Here is a 15,222-nt window from a genome sequence, read left to right as displayed (position 1 = left end):
GGTGCGTCGGGTCTGGCTTGGCTCGGTTTCCCCAGACTGGACTCCTGAGTAGAGAGGCTTTCGCCTCTTATGTTGTCATGGTGATTAGTCACCCATGGTTTACAGGGTACAAATGGCTAACCTGACTCAGAGCCACATGTCCAGGGAGAGGGGAAGGTAATAAGTGGAGGGGCTGGTCTCTGTGGGAATGGAAGAGGAAGTCTGTGGCCAAGGCACTGCTGGGTCCCCAGGGGCCAGGCCAAAGAGCACTGGGGCGGAAGACAGCCCAGTGAGAGTCCGTGCTGTTTGCCTGGCACTGACGGGAAGGCAGGCCCTGGACCATGTCCTGTTAGCCCCCAGGTGAGCAATGCCACAGCTCCCCAGACAGCAGTTCTTAGAGAAGCCAGGTCTTTAAAGAAGCTGCTGGGGTGCCTGGGTGGCTCAGTCAGTTAAGCACCTGCCTTCAGCTCGGGTCATGATCCCGGGGTCCTGGGATCGAGCCCTGCATCGGGCTCCCTGCTCAGTGGGGAGCCTGCATCTCCCTCTCCCTCGGCCTGCTGCTCCCCCTGCTCATGCACACTCTCTCTGTGAAATAAATATCTTTAAAAAAAAATCAAAAACAAAAAGAAGCTGCTAAAACCACTCACTGACATGCCAGTAACCGCACACCTGGGAAAAGAAGATGAAATCCCCCAATTTGTGCCTAACTGCAGAGCCCACTAGGGAGGTGCGGGGCGTTAGCAGTTTGTAAAGGCTTCCTCAAAAAGCATCTCATTGCAGCCTCGCAGCAACCCCGCAGGTAGGGGGTGTCAGACGAAGAACCTGAGACAGGTGAGGGACTTCCGTGGAGCTCACGTCCTCCCACACTCCCGCGGGGCACCTGGGTCCTGGGGTGAAGCTTAGGGTGCCTGCCTTCAGGGAGCTCCCGGCCTACAAGTGGAAGACCTCATGTGACAGTGATGTCAATCAGCCCTTGGGCACAGCTCGAGAGACCTTCGGAGCGTGTGGAAACACAGGCCACGGCCACTGGTCTCAGATCAGAAAGGCTCCAGGACGAGGTGGCTCCTGACCTGAGGTTTGAAAGATGAGTAAACCTATGATTCTTAACCTGAAGGTGCATTAGCATCACCTGGTGGGGTTGGTAAACTAGAAAGCCGGGTCCTACCCCAGAGTCTCTCATTGAGTAAATCTGGGGTGGGGCTCAGTAATTTTGCGTTTCTAACAAGTTGCCAGGGGACCACACTGTGCAAACTGCGGAAGATGAGTTTGGCAGCAGATGCAAGTGCACAGGGCATCTGCAGCCAGGCTGGTCTGGCCAGGGCACAGGGCAGCGGGTGGGGTGGGAGGCAAGCGCCTGGACAGGAAGGCGACACCAGGCCTCGCTGAGCTGCTGATGCCAAAGCCAGGGCTCAGGCCAGGCCCTTCCGCCCTCTCATGTGCTGGAACCTAGACTGGCAGCAGGCTACAAGGTAAAGTCTACTCGAGAAGGCCTCCCTCCTCCTCGCCTCTCTTGTCTGAGCTCTGTATGCCCTCCACGGCTTCTCTCAATATAGTACTAAGAGCTCCAGAGCCAGGCACTGGACTAAGTACTGTGTGCAAGTTAAATTAAACACATTAAACACACTAAAACTTTGGAGTAGACATATGGAGGCCATCATTTTATAGACTGGGACACTGAGGCACAGAATGCTTTGGTAATTTGCCCGAGGATACGCAGCCAAAAGAGGGAGCGTGCCAGGATGCACACCCAGGCTTCCGTTCCTCTCTGCTCATTGCGTGACCCCGTCTGGCCTTCCAGAGCCTAAAGGGTCCAGTTCCACAAGGCCTAACCAGGTCTGGGGTCATTGCTTCTGGGGACAGGTGAGGGCAGCCAGAAGCAGCTGGTCTCCACAGAAGCACACAGGGACTCCCACACAGCTGAGGTGCACCAGCTGCCAGCTGGACTGAGCAGACGGGTTGGTCCCCAGCCAAGGATTCCCCACCATTAGCAGGCTGGGGATACAGAGTCAGCCAGAGCTGCCTTTAAACCTCAGCCCCTACCAGCTGTGTCTCTAGGTCCATTAACCTTTACACTCTTGCTTGCTTCTCTACAAAACGGGATAATAATTCTAACCCCACACGATTGTCATGGGGGTGGGAGATAAAATCACTCCGGTCGGCCACCAGGTGTGTGCTGAGTGAGTGGAACTCTTCCTTCCCCAGCCCCCTGGTGGGTCACCACCCCTGACCTCACCCAGCCCTGGCTGCAAGTAAGACCTCTTCTTAGCAGCTTGAGACGGAGGTCGAAGAATCACCCCTTGTGGCTTGGGGGTTGTCAAGCAAAGGCCTGTGGTGCTGCAGCTGGGTCCTTGCTCACCAACTGGAGGACGTGGCCAGGGAACCAGCTGTGAGTTCGTGGGAGCCCTGATCCCAGGGCCTTGCTGGAGGCAACCCCGTGAGGACAGTGCAGTCCTCCTGTGGCACGATGTAGATCTCAGTAGAGTGAAAACGGGACAGAGAGCAGGAACTTGAAACTGATGACGAGAAGAACACTGATCTTGAGCTAACGTTGCCTTGGGTCATGGTCTCCGTCTGCCACTTAACTGTGTGACTTTGGACGCATTGTCGAAACATAACCCTCTGAGCCTGGGTTTCCTCATCCATAAAATATACTGAAAATATTCAGTATTAAAGCTAATTTAAGGTTGCTGGTTCAATTAAAATGGGCATCTGCTTAGAATTAAACGCATTCAATACAAGACTTTTGTTCTGCCTGTAATTGAAAGTCAGATAAGTTCATATTATCTCCATGGCAAAACTTGCCCCAAAAGAGTTGGAAAAGAAAAAAAAAAAAAACACCTTAGAACTTTGTCTAATCCCTTATGAAGTTCTAGGCACTGAACCTGGAGAAGATTGGCAGGTGGACTTTACCGTGATGCCAAAAACAACAGGTAGTTTTCAGTATTTGCCGGTATTTCTAGAGGCAAGTTGGGCTGATGCTTTCCCACGCCGTTCAGAGGCCTCAGAAGTTGTCAGAACACTTCTAAGCGACATCATTCGTAGGTCTGGGTCGCCGCTAACAATTCAGACGACAGTGGGGCTGCATTTGTGGCCAAAGTCACCCAAGCGGTGCCCAATGCCTTGGGTGTTCAATGGAGATACATATTTCCTGGAGACCCCAGCCAACTGGAAAAACAAAGAAGAACTTTGGCAAAGATATGAGAAGAAACTAACTTGGGGGAAAAAAAGCCTTGCTGGCTGCTCCGCTCTGGGTAGGAGGGGCCCTACAGGTGGGCTTGATTTACGCCTCTATGAAATGTTCCACGGAAGACTCTTTCTATACCCTTTTCAAGACTTAGGAGTTCTTGATGGGGCTCATGTGAGGGAGTTGGATATTACTGGGTACACCCAGTAGGGTAAGCTCACTCCCAGTAGGCTGGTGTGCCCCATGGATGTGGCCTCATGCCCCTCAATCCTGGAGACTTGGTGTCCCCAGAGACATGCAGGGTGAGCCCCCGAGGGCCAGCTCCGGCCTCCCCGTCCAGGCAGGGGGCTGTGAGCTGCTGCACACCACCCATTCTTCAATGAAACCCAAGGGAATGGAGCCGGGGGGTTCCTCCCACCCGAGCTCTGAGAACCCGCAGGCACCCACTGCCTGTCAGCAGGGAGAACCTTGCAGGGAGCGCGCTGGGCGCGGTGAGCCCCTGGCAGACCTGCAGCTGCGAGTCGGGGGGGCTGCCCTCAAGAACTCTGATGGCTCAGCTGCGACAGACCTCCCCGAAGGCCCTCGGGAAAGTAGGGCCAAGCACTAATAACCAAGGTGCACGCGGCTTGGTAATAAGGCAGGACGCTGGGCTCCCCCCTGGAGCTGACAAAGGGCTCTAACGGCCTGCGGATGCTCGCACTCCTCTAACTCGGGCCCTCGCCCCATCTCAGCAGGAAGTCACTCAGCAGTCAGCGTCCTCAGTCCCCCAAGCATGAGGACCGATCAAAGGACGGTGGGGACTGGAACCAGTAACCAAGGGGGACAAGGAGGCTGAACCCAGCTGCACACCAGTAAGCTCAGCCGCGACTCCTCACCTGGACCTTTTCCATTCGGCTTCCTAGTCCCCTGGCTCTCCTTGTCGGGGAGGTGGACCTGCCCTCCCATCTACTCCCCTGGCTGCCTCGCAAACCCTCTCCCTGCCGCCTCCCCGCGTCCCCATGATCCGCATCAGGACCCGGGCTGGGCATCAGGCCGGTGAGCGTTGAGTTCAGGTACAATAACATGGGATATTTGCTCACCCACTTATTCAGACACTTTTCCTGAGCATCTACTCTGTGCCAGGCGCTGTTGTAGGCGCTGGAAATGCAGCCATGAGTCAGACAGACAAAAGCCCTGCTTGCCCAGCGCGCCCCCTCCAGGGAGAGCCGAACCGTAAGCACAGAGGAACCAGCCAGTGCTCGGAGTGCCCTGAAACTGGGTAGGGTGGCAGCAGTGGTTCTCCCCTTACGTGGCCAGGGGATGATGGGCTCTGGACAGTAAAGGGTGTAAAACGGGCCAAAGGCAGAGATCGGTGGAAGACCAAGGAAGACCTTCCTTCTGTCCTCTCCTCCTTTAGCCGTGGTCTGGCCAGTTGTCCCTCAGAGTGTGCACCCCTGGAACCCCTAATGTCATGTATTTGGTTTCCAGGAGAGCAGCACCCTCGGCTGAATTTTCCGTGGACAGGACGCGCCACTTGATGTCCTTCCTGACCATGATGGGCCCCAGCCCCGACTGGAACGTGGGTCTGTCTGCGGAGGATCTGTGCACCAAGGAGTGTGGCTGGGTCCAGAAGGTGGTACAAGACCTGATCCCCTGGGACGCTGGCACCGACAGCGGGGTGACCTACGAGGTGGGTGTGCACCTGCAGTGCTGACGACAGCCCTTCCTGGGTGCTTCCTCTGTGCCCAGTGCGCTGGGGGAGGCCTGGACGCTCATGATGTAGCTGAGCTCACAGTGTGCCCGGGCAGGCGGGCGTCTCACCCTCACACACCACGTGCAGTAGGACCCACACAGCTGGCCACGAGGCCACGGAGAAGAAATCTGCTGAAGAGTAGTTCCTAGGTGAGCAAGGGAACAGCAGGAAACAGGCACAGAAGCAAAAAAAAAAAAAAAAAAAAAGGCAAAAGAAGGGGTGAGAGTGGGGAACAACAGAAGTTGACGTACGTACCTTAGGCTGGGCCAGATTCTGGAGGTTTCCAGCCAGCCAGGTTAAGGAGTTTGGATTCTGTCCTCAATGTTAAAATTTCTCAGCCATAGCACACCAACTGCACTGCAGTCTGAAGCCATCAGAAAACCAGGGCCAGGGCCATCTAGAATAGACCTGGGTGAACTGTGGTTCGTGGGCCAAGTCGGGGCAACCAACCTGATTCGTAAGTACGGTTTTCAGCCCCAGCTGCCCCCATTCAATGACATGTTGTCTGGGGCTGTTTTGTCACTGCAGCAGCTGAATTGAGTCACGGTAGCAGACTCCGGAGGGTCCACAAAGCCTTAAAATAATTCCCATCCGACCCTCTCCAGACGAGTTTGCCAACACCTGGTGTAGCAGGAAGAGCTCTGGATGCAGGCCAGCCCGCTTCAGCTGTTTCCTAGCTGGGATGGCCTCTCTGAAACTTTTTCTTCATCAGGATGTAATCCTGCGTGCCCGGGAGAATCTGAAAGTACAGGCCACCAACTTCCTTGGACGACGTTCGGCGTGCATAGAATTGCATGAACATCAGTAGTAGTTACAGCTGTTGTGAATCCCTATCAGGGCTTTTGTTCTGATCATATTACAGTCAGATTGCTTGTGTGGTTTGTTTGTTGTTTTTTTGTTGTTTTTTTTGTTTTTTTTTTTTTGCTCCCCACACTCCTTAACTGTGTTGTTTTCCACCCTCCACAGTCACCCAACAAGCCCACAATCCCCCAGGAGAAAATCCGGCCCCTGACCAGCCTGGACCATCCTCAGAGTCCTTTTTACGATCCAGAGGGAGGGTCCATCACTCAAGTGGCCAGAGTTGTCATCGAGAGAATCGCCCGGAAGGTAATGAAGTAGATAGAGCTCACCCTGGGACAGACTCTTCCCACAGGGACTATAAGCAGACTGTACCCTCTTCTGCTCTAGAATTATGGGGTCCCTTGCATATTCCAGAAATTCTGGACCACCCGAGGCATATAAGCATTGCAAATTATTCATAAGATCTAAATGAGCAAAATAAACATAAGAGTAAGATGAATGATCGAATCATTCATCAGTTGAATGATTCGATCCAGACAAACAGGTTTCGTTGTGAGTTCCATAGTTGATTACTAATGTCTGCCACGGGCCAGGGACTGGGAGGCTGTGGCTTTCTTGCCATTTCTTTCGGTCTGATTGTGAATGTCGGCTCAGAATTCTATCACGGCCTGGGATCTGTTCACGGGGCGAGCATCCGATTTTATGTCCTCCTTCCTCTGCCCCCCCCCCCATGCCATTCCTTAATGTGAGCCCTCCAAGTAAAATTCCTTTTGCAGGGGGAACAATGCAATATTGTGCCTGATAATGTCGATGATATCGTAGCAGATCTGGCTCCAGAAGAGAAAGATGAAGGTATGTAGTTGTCTCTTGCTGCAGGTACCAAAGTGAACTGGCAATACCTTTTGGGAGAGCCATTTTCTAAGAGGTTTTGAGAGCTGCGGAACTATAGTGTCCTTTGACTTGGTAAGCTCATCCTTGAGGACTTGTACGTGGAAGATAATCCAAAATAAGGCCAAGACTCAGCACCACGTATAAGGGAGTTGGAGTAAGTAGGATATCGGAGTATGTGTTCCTAGGTATCGGGCCTTTGCGTGGGGTCAGAGTGTCCCCAGCACTCTCTGCTTTGGGGCACTGGCCTGTGAGGCAGGTGTGGACATGTCCACTCGCCCAGCGAGGAAGGGAGGCCCAGATCCTACAGTCAAGAGGCTGTGGCAAAGCCAGGGCTTGAGCTTGTTTTCTCATGGGATCTGGAGCCACACAACCAAGCCTCTTCCTGTGACCTTGGGCAAGCAGCTCATATCCCACCATGGTGTCCTACCTGTATAATGGGGATAATGACAGCACCTGCCTCATTGAGAGTTGTTTTAAGAATCCAGCGGGATAAAACATGTGAAGTTCTTGGAATGATGTCAGTGTGTAGTACGTGCTCTGTGAACACCGCTCCCTTACAGGACACCTGTGTATAGGGTCACTGAGACGATGAAACAACAACATGGCCTGTGCTATGCCTGCCAAGGAGAGGGATAGACATGAAAAGCCCCTCATGGGTTGAGGGGAAGGGGTAGTTAAAGGATCTTCTCTGTTGTTTAGATATTACGGGAACAATTAAACTAGAATTTTTACAGGCATGTGAATAGCTGCTTCCACCCCGAGAATACCCAGGTTTGCTGAGGCAGGTCAGCCAGCGGCGATATTCTTATCCCCAAGTGAGCTTGTGCGGTGACAGGGCCAGCCCCAGGGTCCACAGGCTCCCAGGGAAAACCTGTCACATACTCTTTCCAGATGACACTCCCGAAACCTGCATCTACTCCAACTGGTCCCCGTGGTCCGCCTGCAGCTCCTCCACCTGTGACAAAGGCAAGAGGATGCGGCAACGCATGCTGAAGGCGCAGCTGGACCTCAGTGTCCCCTGCCCAGACACTCAAGACTTCCAGCCCTGCATGGGCCCGGGCTGCAGCGATGAAGGTGAGGACGCGGCCCAGGGGCGCAAGCAGCTGTCCGAGCCAGAGGAAGGGACGTGCTACTGCCTTGCCAGCCCCACATAGTGTCCCTAGGAGGGCACCAGGCCCTGGACTCTAGTGGCTGGTGGCGACCACTAGGGAAGACCCCATCTCCAACAATGTCTTGAGGGCTCTAAAAACCTATAGGTCTTAGGACAGCAAAAGAATTTTTTTTTAATATTTTATTTATTCATGAGAGACAGAGACACAGGCAGAGGGAGAAGCAGGCTCCCTGCGGGGACTCAATCCCCAGACCCCGGGATCACGACCTGAGCCAACGGCAGACGCTCATCCACTGAGCCATCCAGGTGCCCCCAAAAGAATTCTTGATTGTCTCCCCAACTCCCTCCCCAGCCACGGGATCAATTATACATCAGTCACTAAAGAGCTAGCAAACATCTTATGACAAATCACAAACGGAACAAGCAGCCTGCTTCTGGGCCTTAACTCCAGTCTCTGTAAGAAACAGGTGAACAGGTTGGCCAACATTGGATCTAGAGCCGGTGCCCTAATTCTGTGTCACTTGTGGACCCTCATGTCTCACTTCCACCCGAGTTCGAGCACCTTCTTCCTGTGTCAGGGCCTCTGGGCTGATGGCAAGAACTCTCTCTGCATCTGCTCAGTGATCAGGCTCGAGCTATGAGCTTGTGCCACCTCCGTCATGATGGCTCAAGCTCCGGAATGGCACTGAGCTGCCAGCTGTGCAGAGGTCAGCCCAGCCACCTTCTTTGCAGGGCCCGCTCGCTCTCTCCACCTGGACTGGATTAGAGAGATCTAGACTCTCTCTGTACTTTGATCTTAACTATCTCAGAGGTGCCATGTGGGGCAATAGGGAGCCCAAAGGCTGGTTTATGGAAGGAAGAAAACCACTTCCAAGCCGAGGGTAACTGAAGGAAGCTCACCCAGTGCAGGTCATTCACCCTCCGGCTCCTCCTGGGGGTGATCCTAAATACCCCTCCGGCCTGTACTCCCACGCTGGTTTATTGCCATTCATGCCTTTGAGAGGCACTTCGGAGGGGAGTGAACCTTTCCATCCCCATGTGTTCTAGATATTAATCCCTTATCAGATTTGCAGATATTTTCTCTCCTCCCTTAAGTTACCCGTTTACTCTTGAGAGCGTCCTATTGTACAAGTTCCAAATTTTCATGAAATCTGGTTTGGCTCTTTGGTTGCTATGCCTTTGGTGTCCTGTCCAAGAAATCACTGCTAAATTCAACGTCGTGAAGGTTTTGCCCTGTGTTTCCTCCTAAGAGCTTTACAGTATTAGCTCTGGTGTTTAGGTCTCTGATCCATTTCAAGGTAATTTTGGAATATGATCTTAGGTAAAAGTCTACCCTCATTCTTTCATAGGTGGATACCCAGATTTCCTAGCACCGTCTACTGGAAAGACTGTCCTTCCTCTATTGAATGGTCTTGGCACCCTTGTCAAATTATTTGCCCATTTATGTGAGACTTTGTTTCTAGTCTTGCTCTCTGTCCATTGGTCTCTACGTCTGTCCCTAGGCCGGTACCACTCGGTTTTGATTACTATAGCTTTGTAGTAAATTTTTGTAGGACGTATGAATCTTACACCTTTGTTCTTTTTCAAGGTTATTTCAATTATTCAGGGGCCCTTAAGACTCCCTATGAATTTTAGGTTAGATTTTTTTTTCCCATTTCTGTGATTGTGCCTGCTTTTTGTGCCTGGTGTACATGCTCTCCAGAAGCTATCCCACTCAAAGCCAGATAGCGTTCTCTCGTGCCCACACCCAGTTACTTTCTTCACTTGATTATTTGGGGAGTGGTTAGAATAGGAAGGAAGCGGAGACCCCTCTGGACGTTCGGAAGGAACTCTACAACTACACAAATGTACATCTTACTGTAGCAACTACATCTTGGTTTCTTCCTACTTCTCTGGGCCAGCCCTCTAGGCCAGGCCTCATCATCAGACCCCACCTCCATCCCACGCTGCTGCCCACCTTCCAGGCCACCACCAGAGGGATCTTTCACAAAGATCCGATCACGTCACTCCCCAGCTGAAAAATTTGTGGCTCCCTCTTGCCCACATGCAAAATCCTCAGCTTCATTTACTAGGAAAACAGTCCTGCAGAGAGCCAGGGTAGAGACTGGGGAAAAGGAGCACGCTGCCACACAGCCACACAGTGAATGTTAGTTACAGTGTCAATAAAGGCACCTGTGGACAGCCATTTGGGGTGGCTGTGGGGGGGAGGGTGGACACCAGAAGAGTGGAGGGAGCGCTTCCTATTAGTAGGGGGGTGACTGATTCCCCCTTTCCAGGGTAATCTCTTGCCAGGTCCTGGAAAGCCTGACCTAGGACTTGTCAAGACCTGTACCCCTAACCACTCTGAGTCTGGAACATAATGTTCTTGTTCGGTGGTACATACATGCTGCCTTTAGGTAGCCTTGTCTTTGGGTCTAACGTGGGTTCCAGCAGGGACATCTTACTACACATACCACCAGCACTGCTCATAGGTTAAACAACCATGTGTTAGACATCACACATGTGCTAATGACAGCTGCAGACATATGCAGGCTGGACTCACACTCAATCCTTCTTTTTAGCTCCGTCTCCCAATACCATGTATGTGAACACTCTATACAGGGGTGTTTGCATCAGCTTTCCCTTCACCTTAAATGCGGATATCCTTTACCCAACAAAAGTATACCCAGATGTGCCCTTTGGGTGAAATCTTCACACACACACACACATACACACACCCCTCAACTCCAAGAAGAGTTTTTTTTCCCTTTTATGTTCAATTCCCTGGGCGGGCTTACCTTTATCATACTTTCCATACCTGGAATTATTGTGCCCATCTCTTTCTAAAGTAGAACAAGATCCAGGTCTTACACATCCTTTTAACTTCAGAACATACCATTAAGCTTTCAAAGCATTTAGTACGTACACCTTTATCCATATGAATAAGTGCTTTTTAAGAACAAGCGGGCCGACACACACACCTGTGTTCCCACCAGGAGCAGCACCCCACCACTACTTGGAAGCAGGCCTACCAGGCCATGCCGAGAGCTCTGATTATCTTTTCCACCAAGCTCCAGAGTATCTCCTCCATGACGATGGCCTTTGCTAACACCAGGATAGGAGCCAATGCACATACAGCCCAAGATATCAACAGAGAAGGCTGGTTATACTGCCTTCCTCGTTCTTCCTCTAGCACACACAGACATTCCCGCTCCGTCCCACCATTTGCTCCCCATTGTAACCAGCCTCAGTAGAGGCAATGAGAGGTCTGTGGTCACGGAGCGTAATCTGCTGGTTGGGTACAGATCCATCCAGTGTCCGTCCTCAGGTCTCTATGTCCAAAAGCCAGTCACAATCTTTACCCTCAGGAACCAAATTCTCATCCATTCTTCTAGACCGGGAACTGGCAGCTTTAGACAAGAACTATAAAATCTCTGGTTGCTCAGAGCAAAGGAGCTTACACGGTATCTCAGAATATATATAATATCTTTCTAGCACTGTCCAGAAGAAGTTTCTGTGATGAAGGAGTTCTGTATTGTCCAAAATGGTAGCCACTAATCACACATGGCTACTGTGTACTTAAAATGCAGTTAGTGACTGAGGAAGGGAATTTTTCATTTTATTTAATGGTCTTAGGTGTAGGATACATCCTAGACTATCTACAAGTAGGATTTGAGATTATGATTTATCTTAAATTTTACTTGATGTATAATAAAACATCTTCTATCCATTCAAGCAGCTTTCAAATGCATTGTCATGGAATAAGGAGTAATCTTGAGTGGCCCATGAGTCTGGAAAGTGGGGATCTCTTAGAGAATAATTCCTGGTTTCAAGATGTATCTACCTTTTAAGTTCCCTTCCATCCTCAACTGCTAACTCTCCTTCAATGCCACCCAATTCTTTTTTCAGGTTTACTTCCAGGATATTTAACATAGAGCGTTACATTAGTTTCGGGTGTACAATACAGTGATTCAATAATTCTGTACATTCCTCAGTGCTCGTCATAAGTACTCTTAATCCCCCTCCCCTCTAATGACTATTGGTTTGTCTGTAGTTGAGGCAAACCAAAAAAGACTCCTTTTGTTTTTGTTTCTGAAATTCTGCACTGAGTGATGAAATCCCATGGGATCTGTCTTATTTCACTTAGCATTATACTCCCTGGCACCGTCTATGTTGTTGCAACTGGCAAGATTTCAGTCTGTCATAGGGATAAATAATATTCCATTATATACATACACCCCATCTTTATCCGTTCAGCAAGTGATGGACACTTACACTGCTCCCGTAATCTGGCTATTGTAAATAATGCTACAATTCATATAGGAGTGCGTATATCCTTTCAAATTAGTGTTTTTGTATTTGGATACTCAGTAGTGTGATTACTGGACCCTACAATAATTCTATTTCACGAGCCTCTATACTGTCTTGCATAGTGGTTGCACCAGCTTGCATGTCCCATCAACGTTATACAAGGGTTCCTTTCTCTCCACATCCTTACCAACACTTATTTTTTGTGTTTTTTATTTTAGCCATTCTGATAGGTGTGAGGTAATAGCTCATTTTAGTTTTGATTTACATTCCCATGGTAAGTCTTTCCTTGTGTCTGTTGGCCATCTGTAGGTCATCTTGGAGAAATGTCTGTTCATGTCTTCTGGCCATTTTTTAATTGGATTACTGGGGAGGGGGGCGGGTGTTGAGTTTTACAAGTTCTTTATATATTTTGGATACTTTTATTTGAGGTCATTTGCAAATATCTTCTCCCAATCTGTAAGCTGCCTGTTTGTTTTGTTGTTTCCTTTGCTGTGCGGAAGCTTCTATTTTAATGTAGTCCCAATAGTTTATTTTTGCTCTTAACTCTTGCCTCAGGAGACCTATCTAGAAAAATGTTGCTATGGCCGATATCAGAAATTACTGCCTGTGCTCTTTCCGGTCTCACATTTAGATCCCTATTTTGAGTTTATTTTTGTGTATGGTGTAAGAAAAGGATCCAGTTCCATTCTTTTGCTGGCAGCTCTCCAGTTTTCCAATACCATTTGTTGAAGAGACTGCCTTTTTCCCCCTCCAAAACCATGTATTAGCACAAAAATAGACCTATAGATTAGCGGAACAGCACAGAAAACCCAGAAACAAACCCACAACTATATGGTGAATTAAACTTAGGCAAAAGAGGCAAGAATATGCAGTGGGAAAAAGTCACCAGTTCCTTCTCGATTGCTGCCCTTGGGGAGTTGGGCGCACAGGCTGCAGCGTCTGCTCGTGTGTTGCAGACGGCTCCACCTGCACCATGTCCGAGTGGATCACCTGGTCACCCTGCAGCATCTCCTGCGGCATGGGCATGCGGTCCCGGGAGAGGTATGTGAAGCAGTTCCCCGAGGACGGCTCTGTGTGCACGCTGCCCACTGAGGAGACGGAGAAGTGCACGGTCAACGAGGAGTGCTGTGAGTAGGGGGCGCCCAGCAGGTGGGGGTGGGGCGGTGCTCCTGAGGCCGCCGGATGCGGTTCCAACTGGGCTGGCCTCTCAGCTCCCAGCAGCTGCCTGATGACCGAGTGGGGCGAGTGGGATGAGTGCAGCGCCACCTGCGGGATGGGCATGAAGAAGAGGCACCGCATGGTCAAGATGAGCCCGGCGGACGGCTCCATGTGCAAGGCCGAGACATCCCAGGCAGAGAAGTGCATGATGCCCGAGTGTCGTGAGTGGGTGTGGGGCAGGGGCTGGGGGCGGTGTGGAGGATCACAGCACCCCTACTAACCCCAGCAACAAGGCCAGAGGCTGGGAGGGTGCTGGGAGAAAATGTGCCCACTGTCCTTGCAAGATAAGGGCCATGAAGGAGACCCGGAGGGGCCTCCCTTGGGGGACATCCTGAGCAATGCTGAGATGGCAAGCTGCCGGCCTCTGCGGCTGTGTTTTATAGAACCCCAGAGTGTCTTGGGTGCGGAGGGTGGGGGTATAGTAATATTCAGGGAGGACAGCCAGTCCTCAGTCCCCTGCTCTATGCACAAATGTACACAGGCCCACACATCACACAAGCATACACATGCACACAAGTACATGGACATCCATGTACTAGGGACATCCATGTACTAGGGATTTCAGCAAGTGTACAAAAATGTATTGTATGGCTCTTGGGGGTTGGGTTGTGTTTCGGGGCGGGGGTGGGGGACTTGTGTATTCATATTACTGAATTACAGCTGACGTCCTGACCCCCAGGGGAGAGGCAGGAGAGTGACAAGAAGCTGAACCATTTCTTGCTCATTTGGGTTACCTGAAGCCAGACCATTTCACTTGACTCCAGGGGCTAGAGTGGGAGACAGAGGGTAGGGGAGACAGGAGATCAAAGAAAGTCAAAAGAGCCTGTTTTCAGAGGCAACCCGTGGCTCTTGGCCTAGATACCATCCCCTGCTTGCTGTCCCCATGGTCGGAGTGGAGTGACTGCAGTGTGACCTGTGGGAAGGGCATGAGGACCCGCCAGCGGATGCTCAAGTCTCTGGCCGAACTTGGGGACTGTAACGAGGAGCTAGAGCAAGTGGAAAAGTGCATGCTGCCTGAATGCCGTAAGTCCTGGAGCTCCCGGTGCCCCCCTCCCAGCACCCTCAACCCAGTTCTCCAGTTACCCAGCACTGGGTGGAGATCCTACTGCCAAATCCTATAACCCAGCTGCCTGCTGGGGAGAAAGAACATGGGCTTTGGGTCTCTGTGTTAACAAAGCTATTGACCTCTCAATGTCCTTCATAGCAAGAGGGGACCCCACCTCAACTACAAGCTATGAAGTCCAGTGGGATGGAAACCACTTAGCAGGGGCTCCAGATGCCTGATCACGTAGGACTTGCCCTCCCCACCTCCACAATTGCCTGATCCATGGCTTTTCCATGCTTCTTCTATTCCTTCTCCCCGGGACCATTTACCTGTGACCCAAGGGTGGACATTACATCAGTGACTCCTGTGGTTTGCAGCCTTGCTAAGATGAGCCATGGAAAGCTCAGTGCCCAACCCCAACTTGTCCCCAATCCCTGTGATGAGCTGTATTTCGTGGGCACTAACCTCCAAGGAGAGAGAGCTCATTTCTCTGGCTGGTCTTCGAAGTGAGTTTCTCTTTTAGGAGGTAGAAAGACACATTTGCTAGGAGGTTTTCTGGCTTCTTCTGAAACGCACTTGGTCTTTCATGCTCCCTCTTGTTCTTACTCAGGCTGCCTGCCTAGGTGCAAGTCCCAGCTTTGCCCCTTACAGGCTGCACAACCTTCAGCAGGTGACTTAGCACCCCTGTCCCTTACCTGTAAAATCACAGGAAACACTTCCTAGGTTGCTCTGAGGATTGAACCATGTAACTGGTACCAAGTGTCAAGCACTAGACCGGACAAGCCTAGGCCGCCCTGGATGTTCCATACTACAGTTCCTGAGCTGTTTTAACCAGACTCTGTCAGGTGTTGAAGGAGACCCAGACCACCAAACTAAAGGAGCCTGAGGCTCTTAATAACTAAGACTGACCCCGTGTTCATCCCAGTTCATCCCAGAGTTGGGGCTCCAGAAGTTCTGACCGAGACAGCTAC

General features: G+C 51.0%; 1 protein-coding gene across 4 annotated transcripts in view; it reads left to right on the top strand.

Annotated features, from left to right (window-relative positions):
• Positions 1–15,222, top strand: part of SPON1 (spondin 1) — a 251,096-nt gene that overhangs the window by 231,833 nt on the left and 4,041 nt on the right. For all 4 annotated transcript variants that reach the window (XR_012015539.1, XR_012015538.1, XM_072793985.1 and 1 more), the window contains exons 8-14: positions 4,631–4,832; positions 5,862–6,002; positions 6,473–6,548; positions 7,479–7,661; positions 12,945–13,115; positions 13,200–13,367; positions 14,065–14,229. Coding sequence is in view for 2 of the 4 variants with exons in the window: in XM_072793985.1 (XP_072650086.1) it covers positions 4,631–4,832; positions 5,862–6,002; positions 6,473–6,548; positions 7,479–7,661; positions 12,945–13,115; positions 13,200–13,367; positions 14,065–14,229 (1,106 nt within the window). In the remaining 2 variants the exon portion in view is untranslated. The remainder of the gene's footprint in view (positions 1–4,630; positions 4,833–5,861; positions 6,003–6,472; positions 6,549–7,478; positions 7,662–12,944; positions 13,116–13,199; positions 13,368–14,064; positions 14,230–15,222) is intronic.

This window comes from Canis lupus, chromosome 23, assembly GCF_048164855.1.
Source record: "Canis lupus baileyi chromosome 23, mCanLup2.hap1, whole genome shotgun sequence".
Taxonomy (NCBI): Eukaryota; Metazoa; Chordata; class Mammalia; order Carnivora; family Canidae; genus Canis; species Canis lupus.
Note: the sequence above shows the minus strand (reverse complement) of the source record. Positions and strands in the feature narration are given on the sequence as shown.